At 41.5% G+C, this 20,210-nt stretch overlaps 1 protein-coding gene across 3 annotated transcripts in view; it reads right to left on the bottom strand.

Moving 5' to 3' along the window:
- The window catches only part of ANTXR1 (ANTXR cell adhesion molecule 1), a 117,332-nt gene that overhangs the window by 39,012 nt on the left and 58,110 nt on the right, over positions 1-20,210 (bottom strand). For 2 of the 3 annotated variants that reach the window (XM_040538252.1, XM_040538251.1), the window contains exons 13-14: positions 12,853-12,948; positions 2,145-2,186 (exon numbers count right to left, since the gene is read on the bottom strand). In XM_040538252.1, the coding sequence (XP_040394186.1) occupies positions 2,145-2,186; positions 12,853-12,948 (138 nt within the window). Of the gene's footprint in view, positions 1-2,144; positions 2,187-4,210; positions 6,193-12,852; positions 12,949-20,210 lie in introns of those variants that run through there. The other variant, XM_040538253.1, reaches the window with a different exon arrangement.

Genomic DNA, 20,210 nt, shown 5'->3' with positions numbered 1-20,210 from the left:
ATTTTACTTTGTTTACTAATTGTACAAGGTAGCTTTAGGATAACTGAGCATTGAGCTTTGGGGAAAGTGCATGTGAAATTATACGTCTGCAATAGGCTAGTCCCCGTAACTCTAGCAGGTTGTGGTAGCCAAATCTCCGTATCCCAGGGTCCCAAAACAATAAGAACAATAGCTAGGATATTGTATAGACCTTCTCTTGTATTAATGGGGAAGCAGGTAACCTGCAGGTAACCTACAGGTATAAGATTAATGTAATTTTTCTGCTTCTATGCAAAAAAGAATTTGCCCACATTCTTCTCAGTAGGAGATCAGGTTACTTTAAAATAAAAAGCCATTGGCAAACACATTGCTAGAGGAAAGCTATCAAACAGACTGATGAACTGAAGACTGTTCTATCCAAAAAGCTGTGTGGACTCTTCCTCTCTGTCAGAATCAGGGATGAGAGAAAATATAACACTTCCAGAGATATCTTTACACTGGTTTAACCAAAACTAACCTGAAGCAAATACAACTTGTGTGCCACAGATGGTTTATTGTGTAGCAACTGGTCTGCTTTTGCAGCACTTAATGATTTGAGAAAAGGCTTCCTTGTAAGTGAAGCACGCCTTTCCCCTTAGCACAGAGATTTAATTTCCCCTTCCAGTCCTTGGCCAGTGAACCAGCATTCCAGAATGATGCACTTTAATTAACTTCAGCAATTGAATCCCTTGGCTTGGAGGCATGTGTGATGCCGAACAGAACATGTTCAATTTTAGGCTAATATTTTCCTTTTCATTCAGAGGATGAAAGCTAACAAAGCTGGTGCATATATGTACAGCCCAAACAGAAATGGCTACTTTTGAAAGTAGGCCAGATGCTTGCATATAAATACATGGGTTGATGCTATTCTGAGAGATGGGTGCCTTCAGCAGCAAATGCCTTCAGTATTGAACCCAAATGCAAATCTCCATTGGGTCCAGAATGCTCAGATGTGCATTTTTACTTGAGGCCTGTTTTGAAGGGGACAAGTGCCATCAAGATGCAGGTTTTAGTATCAGCCTTGGCTCCAGCTGCCCTCAACTTCTTTGCTGTGCTCAATACAGACAGAAGCTAGGTTGGACTCTGCCTTGGTAGTGCTGCAGAGGACTGAGCTTTAAGGGTTTCTGCCTTGGCACAGAGCACACTCATTGGGCCTGACTTCACAGGGAGCAGAGATCATTTCAGCAAGCTTTCTCACTTGCAAGCTGAAGCAGGCAATGACTTTGTCTCCAGAGGCAAAAAGCAAGAGGAAATAGCCAACAAAATCACTCTGAGCATGGATCTAAGTCTTCTTTTACTTGCATAGTTAAGAGGAACAGATTCAAACCCTAGTGAAGTCAATGGAAAAACTTCCATTGACATCAATAAGCCCTGGACACAGCTGACTGACTTTTCAATGAAATCCCATGTGCAAAAGAGTGGAAGTAAGAAAAGAGATCAAGTGTGTGCTGAAAACAGGAGGATACAGAAAGGGGCAGATGAAAAACTGGGCAGATTTCCGGGGAGTCTACTGATTAAGTAATGGTGACATAACTTGAAACCATTTGTTGCTGGATTCGTCTAGAAAAAAATAAACAGAATTAACATGAAAGTTTTAATGTTACTTTACTGTTTCCCTCCGTTAAAACTTCCCCTGTTGGTGCCACTCTTCTGGTGTCAGGATGGTTATACTGCGTTTTACATCTGTTCAGAACCTGGTCCATCCTCTTCAGACACAATTGCAAAGTTTATGGGCTGTTTTTGCTCACAGCAATTAAAGTGTAAGGGATAAGCATTGTGAGTTAGTGCTCAGCTGCCAAGACTGGTTATATATGCTGAAACACCAAAATCATTATTGTGCTATTCCAAGGAGGTAGTTAAGCACATGTTTAGGCTCCATTAACTTCAAAGCTAAACATATGCTTAAGAGTTGTCCTTTTTGTGAATCAGAGCCTAACTCTGCAGTGCTGTTCTGACCAAGTGAAAGAACCATCTGCCTCTGTCCTCCTTCCCTACCTGTTCCCAAAGGTTTAACTTCCTGCCAAGGTCCATACTCTGCCATGCAGCAGAATCATGACCTCTTGTGAGGAAGCTGAACAAAATCTTGTCCTAAACATTGATGAAATCAGGTTGTTGGTGTTACTTACCTCACTGTCTTCTGCAGGAGGTGGGGGGGGCTCTTTGATGATCTAGAAGGATGAAAGAGAAACAGAATGGTAAATCCATACTTTGTTGTTCAGCACGATACAAAAGTCACAAACACAAACAAAGAAAAAAAACAATAAACAAATAAACAAAAAAGATGCTGCTGTGAACATTTCTAAACTTAGTTCCAGTGTTGCATTACTACAGGGTGGCTGTGTGTGCTACCAGTGTCATAGTCACTGCAAGTGAGAGGGGAAGCAGGAGGCATCCCAAAGCCCTCCCATACAGGCAGTTCCCAATTACATCTCCAGACTCATGTTGCTCATTATGTGATCCCTGCTCCATGTGAGGTGACAGAATATTCAAAGTAACATATCCTTGATATTCCAGCTTCATAATCCCAGTAGGGGTCACAGTGCTGGCTCTAGGCAACACTGGTAACAATCACAGGTTTACCTGAACAACTGTGGATGCAGAACCAGCATCTTTTACTGGCCACTGCACACACATACAGGTCCTGCCTCAAGTAATTTACCTTCTGAACAGACAAAGACTGGAATGAGAAACCATGGTGAAGTGAAACACCCTGGAGACATTGCAGAAGAGTAATAAACCTCCAGCTTCTGTCTCCCAGACCAATACTTCATTCCAGAGTTCTGTGCCACCCCAAGCTCTCACAGAAAACGCTTTTCACATTGTTAGTGTTATATTTTCCACTCTCATATGCTTTTCTTTAAAATATGCATATATATATATATATTTATACACAGACACAGACACACACACACACACTTCAGGCTCTCCCAGGATTTCTAACTAATAAAGCAATAAGGGTGAGGTTTTAGACTGGTCCAGGATATTCTCCATAGAAACAGCTGAAGTTTATGTGGGCGTGAGGTTATTATTTCATGCAAAAAGTTTGCATCTAGGGCTCAGCAGGCAGTTGGCTATTATCACAACCCTCCACTCCAAGGGCAACAGAGAGCCTTCCAAAGGGAAAGCAGTTGCATACAGGCATGTCAAATATCTCTCCCTTAAACGAGACGCACCCCAATGCACTGCCATTGCAATCAACAGATTGAATCCAGCCAATCTTGTCGATTCAGCTGCCCCAGGGATGAAATTTTCTCCAGTAGTTTTAAATCCATTTGGATGAAACAGCTTTCTTTACACACCAGACAATGAGTCAGATTCTGGGGTGCTGAGCACCTGTGGAGATTGAGCTGAGTGTCCTGAGCTCCTCTCAGGACTGGATAGTAGGTGTAGGTGTTGCCTAGGAATGGGGTGCAGATGTAGAGACTCAAAAATTACCCTTTGAAAATAAATTACAGTCCCAAACAATAACAGCTTGGCTGTTTAAACACAGAAAGGGAAAATGACAATTACATTAAAGGCCCTGAAGATATAAACATTTACAAAAATTCTTCTCACTCATGTTTTTCCTTTTCTGATGAGCTCAATGTTTTTATTTTCTTCAGCAAATCCCAAGTCATGCAATATGTCCATTAATGAAGAGCATGTGCCTTTGGCTAGGGAGGAGATTGGGGCTGGATCAGTCCTTTTTACATATCTCAGTCCACATATCCCATTCCCGGGCAGCCGGGCATTTTTGGTGGCCTACAGTGCTCTCAGGAAAGCTCTGCTGAAGACACTGTGTGCTTGAGTATCAACACTGAATCTTTGTTTATGTGCACAGAAGCACAAAGCACATGTAGAAGCATAGAATGACATTTGAGGAGTGGGTTAGGTACACCCACTGTCCTGCTCATAATGATCGCTCACTCTGGTGCAGCAGAACCATGGGTCAGGCTGTGACTGTAAAGCCACTGAGCACATTAGGGAGAAAGATGATGTCCCAGAGGAGCTCGGGCTGACTGGCAGAGCTCTTGAGTGTCTGATAGAGCACCCTTCTCTCTGCCTACCTTGAAATTCCTAGCTTGTGCTTTCAGCTCTGAGGGATTCCAGCTATTTCCCTGATGGAAAGCAAAAGAGGAAAAGTAGATGAAAAATGATCTGCATCAAACAGTACTGCTCTGTGGAAAAGAAATCATGGGTACCAGCATGGTTTATTCAAAGTGTTCCTTGTTTTAAGAAGATGGATACAACATAGTTCCTTGTACATCTCACAACACAATTACTGACACAGCACATACAAAGCACCAAAATACACAGAAGGCTTTTCTAGACACATTTTCAGATACATTTGGGTTACTGCTTGCTGTGAAGAATGACACTCTTTAGCAGACCTCCCTTTGAACCAAAACCCTTAATCCAAATGCATTGGATGCTGAGAAATTTCAGATATCTGATCCAAAATATAGCTACTACAACTTGCTTTATTACCTTCTCTAATGTTATTCTGGTGGAACGTCATGGGTTTCAATGGAATTTCTCTGATTTGCATTAGCATGAAACATCAGTATAATCCATCCAACATATTTGGTCAAGCTAAGCATTTAAACACAACTTCTCAGACAATATCACTGGAAAATCTGGAGATTACAGACTTGGAAATGAAGAGAGAGCTGTGTTTTTCATATATTTGCATTCTCTCTCACAACATCCACACTCAAATAAATTAACTCTGATTTCTATGAACACATCTTTTTTTTTTTTTATACTACTGACCAAGAGAAAAAAAAAGAGTGATTCTTTGCATTACTAAGTGCTGGGCACTTTTAAGAGCAACTGAACACCACGTAAATTGGTCACATAGATTGGTTAGTTTGGACAAATCCAGAGATGGGGAGAATTTAGTCTCTGCCTTTAGCCAGAGAAGCCTTTGAGCTTGTATGAACTTTAGAATTTTGCCTTATATAAAATATATTTTCTGTCTTACTATCCAGATCTGGAAGGGCTTTTGGTGTATAAACAGCACAAATCTTTTCTTTCTCCCTTTTGGATTTTTACTGTTACAGCTGTTTGTGCACAAGCCCCTCATTCTGGGATAATGGAGGCAGTGAGGCAAATGGGAGCTTTGTACCACCACACACATGAGCAAATCAAATGTCAAATGGGAATAACAAGATCCCAGAGCAAAAAGGCAGTGCCTTACACCTGCTCATTTTGTACAATAGAACTGATTACTCAAGTACAAGGAAGAAAATGCTGTTACAGGGAACCCAAAGCGGGCACAGCCCATACTGGCTTACAAGCCTTGAGTCTGCCACGTTTTGTTCCGGGCTGCACCTCTTGCCTTCTCTCTGCCGCACCAGATGACACACATGGACCTGCTGAATGCAATCAGCTGGGAGCATGCTTGGCCAAGCAAAATGCTTAGGCTAGTTTAGCTTGGCAAAGCTGAAGTGTTTGTTCATGTGTGCTGCAATTGTTTTGATAACCCCAAGCCATTTCTGAGATTGCTGCTGTGACTGTATCTCCTGTCCCTGCGTTTGAAAGAAGGAAAATATGGTTCAGCAACCATATTTGCTTGCTAGGTGAGGAATACCTAAGGGTTTCTACATCATTGCCATGTTATAAGAACCTTACAATATGGTCTTATGTTTGTAAGTAGTCAAGGTCTGTGGGACAGACAGGTGGCCATTAGTTTTTCTTAGCAGAGGAAGGAACTTCAAGAGTAGCTGTCAGCACTTCTACATACTTAACTGTGAAAATTCAGGACATTAGAGTGATTCTTTGCCTTTCTATCACAGATCTCAACATGCATGTGACTGACACGGGTCTCTATTAGCTGGCACACCACACACACCTCGACATCACAAATGCATAGAGAAGCAGCTGCTCCCAATGAATAACCCAGTGTAAAAGCAGAAAAATCCTATTAGCCACCCTCCTGGAAGTTTAAAGCATTAGAGAGGATGGGTTTGCTGCTGCCCTGAAATTTCTGTAGCCATTCAGGCATTAGCAAAGACGCACATGTTGAATCCAAATTTTGCAAATTCCAGGAATGTGTCCAGGATGTTTTCCATCTTCAGAGAGTAGAACACTCCACCAGTTTGCAGTGTCCAGCAAACACAAACTCAGTAACTCTCCCTAGAGTATTATCTGATAAATAGGGGCAATGTGTTCCTTTTCAGTGAAGTGTATCTGCTTTAAGATGAAACAGAACATCATTTAAAATGAGAGCTACATGAGAAAATAATGCAAAATAACAAATAAAGGGTTTTGCCTTTAATTAGGACTAAAACTTGGAAGGGAGAATGCAGTTAACTGAGCAGATTTTGTTCTTATTTGCATTCATTCTTCTTGAAAATAGGTATTCGTTCTTCTTGGAATATGCATTTTAGCTATCATAAAAAGTGGCGGGGGGGGTTGTTTTGTTTTGTTTTAAATAGCATTAACTATGACCTATCTGACCCATCTTTTTTTTTTTTTTTTTCCACATACATATAGTTTTGACCTCCTCTAGGTCCTATGACAGTTTCACAGCTTAGTTATAAATTGGATAAAGGAACATTTCCTTTTCATTTGTTTCATATCTGCCATGTGTTCTAAGTAACCATCCTTGGAGATGTTGTCTACAGTTCAAGATTTCTAATACAAGCAGGAAGCCTGTCTGTATTTCTTCATCTGCAATATAATACATTCTTCTTCCATTGGGTAGATGAAGTCCAGTTGGAAAGCTAACATACTTTTAAGTTATTCTCTCATCAGCCTGGAAGCAGATCCATCAATCTCAATTTTACCTCATTAAAATTAGGAGAGACAAGACTGTTTCACACCTAAGACTTCAAGTGACATGCACAAACTACATTCAAAACAGATATTAGCACATGTCAAAATCATCCATGCACTCCCATGCATGGGAGACATGACATCATGGAGGGGGAAAAAAAAACAACACAACCTTTATTTAAATAACTCTGATACAGTTTGCAGCTGAATGGGGTTGACATGCAATTCCCCAGGGAATGCATGAGAAAATGTAGCATCTGCAAAGATCATTCCTTTTCCTAGGCCATTTCACTTGCACAGAAAAACAAGGCCAGAATCAGTAGGTTTTGCTCCAAGTGTCTGACCCACTTTCTTTGGAAGACTAGCTAAATAAATTTCATTTTCTGAAATAAAGAAAAGAAAAACATCATAGCTACTTTCAGCTATATTCAGAAGCCCTTGTTCTCACTCATTGATTGCTAGGGAATTTTCTGGTTGAGTAGGATGTGGTCCTAAAGACCTATTTTTTCCTTAGCTGGGTTTAGCCAATTTTCTTTGGAAGAAGTGCAAGGAGTCCAGGGAAAAAACAAAGGAAGAAACAAGTTTTTACTGTGTTAGTTGCTTTCCATTCAGGACTGGGGCAAAGAACAACAGTGTATCCTTTACGTTGAGTATCTGTCATGGTCTGGAATAAAAGGTGCTGAAGCCAGTCAAGATTAATATAAGATTAATATAATTGGCTTTCGGTTCTGGCCTTAAAGAAATACATTAGCGAGGAAATGGTTCGGGAATCTGAAGTCTATGCATATCATCTAAAGGCAAATAGCTTTCAGAAGGTGATGCTTAAAAATTTCCAAAAAGTCAAATCCTGGAAGATCTTTCAGTTTGGACACCCCAGAATTGATGGACACTTCAGAGAATTTGGCTTTAACATCTTTGGTAATGACACATCATAGCAGCACAACAAAGGAGCCTAATTCAGTGCCTGGCAAACATACTGTTCTGTTGGCCCCCCTCTACATGAGTTGCCTGACCCAGCTGTGGAACTGATGGTATTAGCCCAGGCAAAATTACCCTGCTATGCTATTTTCAGGATACATGCTAGCATGTTTGAAGACAGCCAGTTACAGAGCATTATATCCATGTCTAACCCATCCTGATCTGACTGACAGGCAGCCGAGTGGGCAGTGAACTTTCGTGGGTCTCTGGACATTTATTGAGAACACTGTCTTTATCCTCCTGCTGTGCTTTTGTGCACAGCAATTGCGAAGTCAGATTCTGTTATTTCTGCTACGATAACAGTGCTACTGCCAATTGTTTTATATTGACCGCACAATAAATGAAGACACTCATTTTCGGCAACAAGCATGGACTCAGAGCTTGGATGCTGCACATCAGGTTAAGCTCCAATAACTCTGGTGAAACTCTACCATGCTATGCTAGGCAAGTGCTTGGCTTGAGTGCTTGACTCAATAGTTCAGGTCTGAACTGAAGGTAGGGACTGTGGGGTCTACAAGCAATTCTTCCCTCCATATTTGTGTCTTTCTCTCTTGGTTTGTCTCACTAATGTTTCAATTCATGATCCTGCATTCCCTTCTCCCAAATCATCTTAACTACAGAAAAACAGTGCTTTGTACGTACATGGGAGCGTGTGGGAATCAGAATACATGGACCCTTACAATCTCCACCAAGCCAGTGTTCACCATGGAATTTTATGACTCTCCAGGGTTACTGTAGCATCTATACATTCCCCTTCCCTCCCCTTCCTCCAGTTTAGCCATAATTTTCATGTGTTTTTAATATATATTTTCTGTATTTTCTCCATCCAGCTTTCTGTTTCCAAAACTTTTGGTCAGCTGCACTACAGACTGAGAGCCAAACAAATTGCTGAGTTCTTCCATGCTTCCTTCCAGAAAGCAGCTTTAAAGCTAAGGTTAGCGTTAGATGCTTAAATACCGACACCTCGTTTATACGCCAGCCACACCCCTACATTTAGAGAAGCTGCAGTACAAAAATGAGTAAGATGGTGGATATATTCTGAGTGGGCTGTTGCTACAGATCAGCTTCTCATGTTTCCCCTGAGGCCACACTGTAAGGATGCATAAGGGAGACAAAGGCTCATGTTTACCTCATAAAACTGTAAGGAGATGTGATGTACGAGCATGTGGGGAAATGCTTTGAATCAGAGCCTCAGCTGCACCAGGGAGATATTTCCACTCCTATCCTCTGTGTTTAGTTCCCTGGACTGCCCCAGGCTTAGGGCAGGCTGACTGCAGCCCCAATTCAGCTGTGCTAGGGAGTCATTTGTCCTGCAGATCCTGCTCAGGTGCAAAGCACAGCCAATACCACTCACCTATCCTGCTGATTCCAGCATCCGTGGGAGGTGCCTGAGCTGCATGGTGCTGCATATTGGCAGAGGGAGGCTGTCCCAGCATGGACAGGCCTTCCAACTATTGTATTAATTATGTCTTCACTACACATCCAAAACATTTAACCAATTCAATTTCCAAACCGATCTAATAATGTGGCTGCAAAAGCCTCCTTAAGACTATTTTGGAGGCTTGCTATCTATTTGTCTTACAAATGTTAATAGTTATTTGGTTTACATCTATATTAAAACTAAGCCTTGTGTTGGTCTCCTGGCTGGAACTGAATTTCACCCATGGGCACCGAAGTAGCCTATTGCACATACATTTCTGCTATGAGCACTCTGAATTCTCCGGAGTGTTAAGAAAAAGGGAGGAAGGGGAGAACAACAGCTACTGAAAATCAAATGCCCCAAAACATCAACAAGACCAGGATCTGGCATCTGCTGTTTTGCAGATGCACTCTTCTCAGGAAAAGTGCCATCAATATCTTTGCATTTGCCATCTTCTGCTGTGTACAGTGCTGGAGATGTAAGCTTAGCAGAATATCTTTCTTTGTTTCCTGTAGTTGAATAAATTTCCTTGAAACCTCTTCAAAGGTTAGCACCTGGCCTTCATGCTTTCACATCTCTCCATGGATGTCAAGAGAAATTTTGCCTATGCTGGGTATCAGGCACAGCAAAGGTCTAATTATTGTTCTGATCCACTAAGCAACAATTGCATATACTGTAAACTGAGTGGTAAATTCCAGACTTCATCCCAGAATACTTCTGAGACCAATAAACTTGGATACATTTGGAAACAGCATTTCTTTATGGGTGCATGCCAAGGATATACTGGGTTCCAGATAAATCTCCAGAGTAAGTATGTTGATTTCAGTGCATTTACTCCAGGGATGAAGCTGGCGTGGTGATTTTCCTGAAGAACTGCTGGACAATAATGATTCCTATTTAATTAAAAAGCATGCCAAGAGGAATTTCAGGGTTTAGAAATGTGCTTGTCACTCAAATTTATTCTTTTTAAGGAAAAAGGTTTTTGTCCCCCCCCCCCCCCGCAATTATCTTTGAGATGTCCCTGGGCTTGAATCCACAGCAGTGTCTCTGGGTCTGTGGTTTGATTATTAGAGGGTATTGCTTGCCTGCCTCTCTTGTCTGTTGTGCAAGCAGTTCTTCTGGCCTTAATTCACTCCGTGCTTCTGACAATGCTACATTCCTTGATGTGCCATTACCAAACTAGTAAATAAGCAGTGTTGCTCTGCTCTCTTTCTCCCCACCCTAAACCAAGTAGGCTGGGCGATCCTCTGTGGATTTGTCTTTAATTTTACAGATTCTATGGGTAAGCAATTCACAGTGAGGTATCTTAGCTGCTGGTCTACTGCCAAGCATACTGGATTGCCATCCTGGAGAGACGAAAAGATCACTTACAGGCTCTTGAATTAAACTGTTTCCAGCAAGCAAAGGGATGTGTTTGACTTACATTTGGAAAATATCACTGAGACAGTCCCCACTTGGAGACCTTGCTAAGAGGGAATGTGGGAGGTAAAGGAGGAAAAAGGGTGAGGAAACACTTTTATCTACAACAACTTTTTTAAGTACAGAATTTAAATCTGGAAAATATCTGGAAAAGCTTATGAAGTTTCATGTGAATAAGAGACTCCCTCACCTCTGTTGCACTTGCCTTCCCTATCTGGACTGTATTTCTTACACTTACAGCAACACTGTTAAATGACTGTTATCTTCATGTTGTTCCCTTGTAGCAGTCCTGCACTACCCTCTCAATGCTTAGTTCTGTACTCCCTCTACTCCACACCACTCTGCTTTTATTCATGCCTTCTTCCTATCAGCTTCATTGCTCTCCTGTGAAAGAACCTTTAAATGGTAGCATCACTTACAGCCTCTCATCTCTATCACCTTATTTCTCCACCAAATCCCAGTGCAAACATCTGCACAGGGTGCATCTCCATTGACTTCCACACAGATGTGCCAGTGAAGAAGTTGTCCTGACTTCTCTGAGAACATGCCATCTAGTTTAGACAAATATCTCTCACCAACCTATCACACTGCTAATCCTTTGACCATTTTTAGAACTGATATTTTAGTGTTCTGAAAAGTTTAAGTAAATATTTTTTTTCTCTTCTGGTTTGCAAATCAGGACAGAGGTGCTAACTACTGTGAAAAGAAGCATTTACCCCTTGCTCATCTATCCAGAAAGAGAAAAAGACTAAGATTTTTCCTGCAAGATTTCCATCCTTGTTCTGGACAGAGAAATATATCTCACACAAAGATTCCTCCTCAAATGTGAAGAGACCCTGCAGCGTCTGTTGCTCCACAGTTCACAACGTCAGATTGTGGATTCAGTATAACATGGTGTAAATTTACAAAACTGGATAAGTGATTCAAAATCAGGAATAATGGTAGTGATCCAGAAACTTGAGCCAGTCTGGATAGTTTTAAAAGACGCATCTGAAACATTATATGCAGCCTGACACCAAAACCAGTCTCCAATTCTGCTGACATTTGTACATCCCTAATTCTTGTTCTATATTTGCTTCATAAACAAGACCCAAAGCAAGCACAGAGATTCACTGGATTATATGTCCCACAATAGTCATTCTTTGCCTTGATCTACATTGGAAAAGGCAGCCCAAAGGCATGACCAACAGAGATGTATAGAGGTATGACAGGTCCTTGCAGTCAAACAGCAGGATCATGTGTGAGAAAAAAGCTTATCTCAAGTCTCTGATTTCCCCTTGCTTCCCTCGACCTCTTCCTTCTCTTCTGTTTTCTCCTCTTGCCCACGATTTCTGCCCCGCAGTTTACTTTAAGCAAAACTAAAGACAAACGAGGGAAAACACTGCATGAAAGTAACAGCAACACAAACACTTGATAAAGTGTGGCAGAGATCACAAGGAGAGGAAAGGCTCTTCCACCTTCAGAGTCTAGGACTCATTGTAGACTGTCAGCAAACTGGTTTCCCCATCCTAGACATAGCTCTCTTGCAGCTATTCATACAAAAAAATGACATAGAATCATTAAGGTTGGAAAAGACCTGCATGATCATCTGGTCCAACCATCCCCCTATCACCAGTGTCATGCACTAAACCATGTCCCTGAGGCATTGGAACGGGTTGCCCAGGGAAGTGGTGGCATCACCATCCCTGGGGGTATTCAAGGAAAGGTTGGACCTGGTGCTTAGGGACATGGTTTAGTGAGTGACATTAGTAGTAGGGTGATGGTTGGACCAGATTACCCTGAAGGTCTTTTCTAACCTTAATGATTCCAGGAGCAGCAAGTCCGACCTTTCCTTGAACACCCCCAGGGACGGTGACTCCACCACCCTCCTGGGCAACCCGTTCCAATGCCTGACCGCTCTTTCTGAGAAGAAATGTCTCTTCATTTCTGAACTAAACCCCTCCTGGTGCAACTTGAGGCCATTCCCTCTAGTCCTATCACTAGTTATCTGCAAGAAGAGGCTGACCCCCAGCTCCCCACACCTTCCTTTCAGGTAGTTGGAGAGAGCAATAAGGTCTGCCCTGAGCCTCCTCTTCTCCAGACTAAACAATCCCAGTGCCCTCAGCCGCTCCTCCCAGGACTTGTGTTCCAGGCCCTTCACCAGCTTCGTAGCCCTTCTCTGGACATGTTCCAGGGCCTCGATGTCCTTCTTGTAGTGAGTTCTATCAGTATGGTGCTATCAACAATGCTGAAGGCAGAGCAGGGTGAAGAGGACTTACCACTGTGCAGCAAAGAGGCCAGAACCACCAGAGGAGAACCAGCGCCAGCAGGAGGAAGAGGATCAACAAAGCAATAGCCAGGATGGTCCCATCTGACTGGAAGAGAATCAGAGAATGTGTGAGCACCACTAGCACAAAACTTCTCTCTCTGCAGTACCTGGCCTATGCATCCTGTTGCAGGCATGTACACGTCCCAAGGGCCATTGCCATACTTTGTTTATTTTTCAGAAAAAAAACAGACATAGTTTTCCTTCCTCATACATCTAAATGTAGCACCTTCCCCACCCTCACTTACTGGGGAAGAGACATCTAGTTCACTTCCTGGAGTTGTAGCTTGTGCCTTGGTGCCAACGTCACAATTATGTAAAAAACTTAATTCACTTTAGATCAAAATCTGTCTCCATATACCTCAGAGCATTGTGAAAATGAAAAAAAAATTTAAAGCATCGGAGCTCACAACACAATGTTTTCTTGCAATTTCAAGCATTCTCTTTTCTTCGTGACTACTTTCCCTTCTTGCACAAACTTGAAAGTAATGTCAGAATTCAAATTTACTCTAAATAGAAAACCATTTGGAAAGCTGCAGTTCACATTTGTAGTGAGAAAACAAAAAAAAGCAAAGCTCAACTTGAGTTGACATTGGCCAGTGTGGTGTCAGACAACAAAAAAGGCTTTTTTAAGTATGTCAACAGCAGGAGGAGGTCAAAGGAAAACATTGGACTGATAAGGAAGATGGTCACCTAACAAGTAAGGATGAGGAACAGGCAGAGGTGTTTTTTGCCTCAGTTTTTAATATTAATGACAGAGCTTGGGCTGCCCAGTCCTCTGAGTTGGAAGATCATGACTCGGGGAGCAGTGACTTTCCATCTGTAGCCACTAAACTTGTAAGGAACCAGCTGTATCAGACAAATGTTCCTAAGTCCAGGGGACCTGATGGGATTCACCCCAGAGTGCTGAAGGAGTCAGCAGACATTATAGCTGGACCTCTCTCAGCAATTTACTGAAGGTCGTGGGAGTCTGGGGAGGTCCCTGCTGACTGGAAGCTGGCCAACGTTATACCCACCTACAAAAAGAGTATGAGAGAAGACCCAGGGAACTACAGACCTGTTAGTCTAACCTCACTCCCAGGAAAAGCTATGGAGAAGATTTTCCTGGGGACATTGAAAGGCAGTTAAAGAATAAAGCTGTTATCAGACACAGTCAACATTGGTTCCCCAAGGGAAAGTCCTGCCTTAGTAATTGATCTCCTCCTATGATAAGGTCAGCTGCTTGGTGGATGACAGGAAGGTGCTGGATGTATCTTTCTGGATTTTAGTAAGGCCTTCAGTACCATTCCTCATGGCATCCTTCTGGAGAAATTGTCCAAGTGTGAGCTGAACAGGTCCATACTACACTGGGTAGTGAAGGGCAGAGCCCAAAGGGCTGTAGTGAATGGGACTACATCTGGCTGGTGGATGGTCAGCAGCGGTGTTCCGATTTGGAGCAGATTTGGACACGTACACTGTCACAATATTTAGGGTTTTTCCACAACAGAAGTCATTACCTCTGGAAGATCCTTTCTATTCTAAGGGATACTTCCCCCATTTAAAAAAGGCATTTACAATTCTCTGATATCAATTAACAATCAAAAATGCTGCACAAGCCACCTCAATAAAGCAATCAAAACCAAAAGTTCATTATTTCCTGTTGCTTAGATTTAACCCAAAACAGATGTTCTTGGTTTTCTGAGGCATGCCAGCTTCCCTTTACCACGTCTCCCCGATATCATCCTATTCTGAGATAAGCAAACAGGCAGTCCTGACTTAATCCTGTTTGAGATGTTCTTGATGTAAGAGCCAGACATTAAAAAAACTCCACCCAAATGTCAAGATCACCAGGCCGTACTGAGTACACATTCAAGAGCAGACTGACCTGTAGGATAGGAAAATTGGGTGCCTGCTTAAGTCACTGTAATTCAATGGCCAGATGATCTCCCATCATACCAAACTGGTAAGAATAATGGAAAAACGATCAAGGGTAAGAGCATTTTCCAAACCTTCTTCTGGTGCAGAAGAAATTTCTGGAGAATTTGGATCAACACAACCTGATCTTTGACACTTGGAAATAAAAAAGATGTAGTCCACACAAGAGAAGAATTCACCCAAGGCATCTCTGAAAATGGAAACTGGACCCTGATACAATATAAAAGCTCATTTGAGGAAACTGAGCTGTATACTTGGTGTTGTTCCTTTAGACAGACAGCATAAAGCAACATCCATCATCTGCGAAGTGGAACCTGCTGATACTAAGCACTTTAAAAAATGTGATCTTGACAGGTTGCCATGAAATCATACAGGAAAGAAGGAAGGCTTTTGATGTCTAATTGTTGCCTGCCCCCTGTGCCCCTATATTGACACAAATTTTGTAATTTTAAATACTCTAAAAGCAATTTGCAAAAATGCAAGGCAAGTGAAGGTAGCCTTTTAACTGGCTTTTAACAGAATTTGTTTTTAATTTTTTCTTCCTTTTTTTTTTTTTTTTTTTTTTTGAGACATTCTGCAAAGAACCATTTACATTACATCTGGATCTCTGCAAGGCAGCTGATGTGGCCAGCTGGTATTCTGTGTCTCTCAGCAGTGAAACAGTCCAGAGAACTTGGAAGGGTTCGATTTGCCAAATCTTACATTTCTCACTCAGGTAATGCCTCTCACTAATGCCAGTATTGCCTGGCAAGTCTGCAAGAATGAGCCATTTTCCAATATCAAAAACAGACCCTCACTCCAAAAAAATGGGGTTGGTTTTAATTCCTTTTCTTGTTTTTGAACAAAGATCAAAATATTCCAGACAGATACGAACTGATTTTCTGGGCTCAGCCGCAGCTACTAAAGCAACTAACTGAGAACCTTAATCACGAGCTACAAATCCTATCTTCTTTTGCTCTAACTGCACTGTCACTGCTGTGAACTTTGAGGAAACCCCAGCAAGTCAGACTAGGACAACACATATGTACATAATAAAGCTCACTAAAAGCACCAAAGTGACCTGAACTCTGCTTGTGTTTTATTTTTATGTTGTCAGTTTCTGCTATAATTTAGCTATCATTCTGTGTAGTATCTACAGTTTCATACAGCTAGAACTTTCCTTAGATGGAATGTGCCATTTATCCAAGCCGAATAATAAACAAGAAGGAAAGTGTGCCTGCTAGAACAGTCTGCAAAAGTTCCATTGACATTTTTAAGCCATTCTCTCTGTCTTAAAACTGGTTGTTAAAAAGGGCTGGTGAAGACTTTTGAAATGTCTGTTTTCATTCCATTATTATTTTTTTTAATGAAAATTCAGAAGAACAATACAAATGCTCTTGGAAACAGTGAACTATGGAATAATTCAATGAGTTGTGTTTGACACACTTATCAAGTAAAGGTTGTGAATTCAGGTCAAGGAAACAATTTTCATTTTAAAGACAAAGGAGAATTTTAACACTAAATTACAGAAGTTCCTGTGAAATATCTACAGAGATGAAGTATGGCTAGCCCCTAAACATACAGAGTTATCTGAAATTAGTACTACTTTTCCATTAAGATTTACCTTGACTACTCACACTGAGATAAAACTGGTGCTTGTGCCTACTGTGGGATCAATAGCCTAAAATTCCATTACACCCGAAAAACTGAGAAAAGCCATACAGCTAAGGTACCTGTTACAGCTTCTGCCAAATGTAAGCTAAATGTAAAACATTAGCAACGCGCTTCTCGACAGCTGTTGAAGACTAAGATAATACTTGGAGCCATTGTTCTGAAGTGCCTTGCTATTGTATCAAGAAACAGTATACAAGAAAAAGAGCAGCCTCTTTAAATGACATTTTGATGTGCTACACGTTTCACATGTGAAAACTCTGCCATGTAGACTTTGAAACAAATAAACTGGTTGAGAAAGCAAGGCAGCTGTGCCTTGAAGCCTCCTTTACCCTACCAAAGAGTCCAATAAGGCCAAGAAAATACTGTAAGTATTGCTGGCAGTTGAAGAACAATGGAAAACAATCTCTGGATGATACTGTAAAATATAAAGATATCAAGAAATCGGAAACAAGAGACATTAGAGGCATTTTCTCATTCAAGGATGTGCGCATGCACATATATATATATCTATTCTTTCACTCAGAAGTTACTGTTGAAATGTGGTAGGATGTGAGAATGGGGGAAATCTTTAAGCACGTGTATAAATGTGCTGACTTCATGGTGTGTCTAAGTGGAATGGACTTCTGCTAAATAACTGCAACAAGTTCTTGGATTCAGTAGGCTTTCAAGGCTGGGTTCAGTAAAATTATTTAGTCCTACTGACTTCACTGGAAAGTAGGAAGCCTGTTCGTTCTGGCTCTGGACTCACTACTCCAGCAAACAGAGTTGATGCTCCCTAGTCTGCTAGTTGCTCCCAGGACTACAGCAAGTCTGTCAGTCCCATACGGTGCAGCAGACCATGTCAGAGCCTTCCCAACCATTAACTGCAGCAGAGGACCTAAGGCTACCACACAACCTGGTAATGTCACCTCCCAGGCAGGCTGGAAAGCTGACGACATTACTGCTTCTGTGTAGGAGTGCAGGAACATCTGCTCTGCTACCTGGGCACAGTAGAACACCATCAGACAGCCACATAGCCAAGCTTCCCTTCAGAGTGACTCACATAATAACTCAAATGACACTTATTGCTGCTAAACATTAGGTTCTTTACAAAGCAAAGCAACATGGTTGCTGTCATTCCAGAGACAGGGAAGATGTGCACGTCTCCTGTATCCCAGCTCAGTGTCCTGTACATTAGAAAGTACAATCTTTTTACATTTTCTCAATGGGAAGAGCAGTAACATGCTGAAAGCACTCAGAGCTGTTAGCAGGAAAAGAACAAAATCTTGTTTATAGTTTTGAATGAGCATCCAGAATCTGAGATTTTTCTCCCCAAAGAGAAAGGAGAAACAAGTTTAACATCCTTTATTCAACAGAGGAGGAAAAGACAAAGGATGACTCTGCCTTTTCACACTAGAGAGACTCAGGCAGCTTTTACTGTAAAGGAAATATTTTCCATTTCTTCCAGACATTCTTGGGAACTCTCCCACCACTGCAATGGAAACTGATGTCTATCATTTATTTTAACACGCATATAGGAGCTTTTTCATTTTGTTTTGTTTTTAGTATAAAAATCTGGTCTACTTTCTAAAAGGAAATGAAAACTTACTCAATGCACTATTCTGTAATGCTAGCCTCTTTGATGTCTACGTGAAGTTGTTTGAGTGAAAGCCAAGCTCAGAAAGGGACTAGAGCAAGAAACACCTGTTCTAGGTCACCCAGTATAAGTTTTTTCAGCTCATTTTTTTCCAAGTGTACTGTGCTGTGAAACAAGAAGTCCTCTGGCAATGATCTGTTTTCATCCTTTCCTTTCACACCTGAAAGATGAGAGCACATTTACCAAAGATTTTTCCAGCATCCTAGATTATTTGCTTTACAGCACAGTATAAACACCAGCGAAGCCTCACTTTACCACATGCTGTACAAACCCAGAGCAAAAGACAACCCTTGTCCTGAAAAGTTCACACTCCAAACAGAGCAAACACATGGTGGGAAGGAGAAGTAATTATTACTCCCTCTGCTTCAAGGGAAGATCTTTGGTCAGCGAAAACAATTCTCTAATCCCTGATTGCAGTGTTTATGCTTATGAAAACATGCTGAACTTTTCCTTCAGAAGAAACAATCACAAGTTACCAGCTAAACAGAAGCATTATCAAGACTTCTGAAGGCAGATAGGGCAGAATTAAGGGTAGAATTCATGTGTGTCCAGTCCTGCAATGTAAGGCATTGCATCTGGGAGCCTGCATTAAATACAAGAAGGTCTGGTGGGACACTTTATGAAAAAACACAACATGACAAAACCCTGCAGACAGATTTGAATTGAAGACCTTTCCCTCTTCAATTCAAAATCCTTCAGATGACAAGCACTTCCCTGCTCAGAGGTGTTGAGGTTCAAAGAATTTCACTCTCTTTTATCTACTAGCTCACTGGGACATCCCATTTCATTTAGTAAAATGTTCCAAATTCTGTTACTGTTTCTGAAATAAAGCCTGTGACCCCTGGATTTCACTGTCAAGGCACCTATTCTGAAACAAAGGCTGAAAACAGTGGTAAGATTTCATGTCACTGCAGAACTGCTCAGTTTTGCACTAGTCATGCCATCACCTGCTGCTTATCAAACCTCAGGGGTCATGCTTTTAACTGCCTTGCAGCAGGAAGCAGCAGAGACTGAAGGATGCTGAGCCTCTGACCTGTGAACCTTCAGCACTAATTGCAGATGAGCACCTCAGTAACCACACCTACAGCCACAGGCAGTGGTTGGAGCATCTGAGGTTCTGCGCTGAAACAATGCCAGGGGCTTGAGTGCTCCCCCTGACTTTGCATGCTTGGTTGTAGATGTTCCTTTTTTGACTGAGGAGCTCCTACTCTGAAACAGCCATCTCTTGTCCCCTGACAGTTGTATTTAAAAAACAAAGTCTTTGAGATGAACCCTAAGCAGTTACTTTGGTTTCCATGTGTGCCTGAAGGCAGTCCTTAACAAAAGGATGCTAAATCCATTTCAGGAGGTGAATAGCAACTGATATAATAGGCAAAATTCTGTGGAATTAAACTTTTTCATAACAACAACCATTTATGGCTTGATTTGGGTTTACTTCTTTGCAAGGCATAAAAGGAAGGAAAACAGCACGCTACAGCTCTGTGCATCACAGCCTTGTCTCTGTGCATGTCTGAGATTTGTAGCATTTAAGCAGCTCAGTTAAAAAAAAAAAAAAAAAAAAAAGAAACTCTAAGGATCATCTTACTTGAGCTAACACTCTCATGTATCCCCCCAAGCTGAAGAGATGTTCCTCACTGGCTGTCACAGGCAGCCTGCCATGAGTTGGACAAAGGTAAGAAAATGCCAGCTGGATCCACACAACAAGATGTGTATGGGACAAGTTTCCTTCTGAAACTTGGTTTAAATTGGAATCACATTTTCAGCAGAGAAGTATTTCAATAAAATAAAATACTTGTTTGGAATGCACTGATTCTAAGTGTTCTGTTTCAACTTACATGCTGTTAAATAGTATTTCAATACCAGAGATGTACATGCACGCAGATTATAGCATGGATTTTCTAGTTCATTTCAGCACTGTCACGGGAGAATGGTCTGCATATCCATAAATTACTTTAATGTTCCCAAATTGAAACTTTTCAAACAATTCTGTCATTTTTCCCCCATCCCCAATGTACTGGACTCTTGGGAATTTCTTAAAAAACATCAAACTATTTTCAAAACCATAGGAACATGCTATTTGCAAAATGCCTACCACACCTCAGGGTGTT

This window comes from Cygnus olor, chromosome 27, assembly GCF_009769625.2.
Source record: "Cygnus olor isolate bCygOlo1 chromosome 27, bCygOlo1.pri.v2, whole genome shotgun sequence".
NCBI classification, from domain to species: domain Eukaryota; kingdom Metazoa; phylum Chordata; class Aves; order Anseriformes; family Anatidae; genus Cygnus; species Cygnus olor.
The sequence above is the reverse complement of the archived record's forward strand: the minus strand, read 5'-3'. Positions and strand labels throughout refer to the sequence as shown.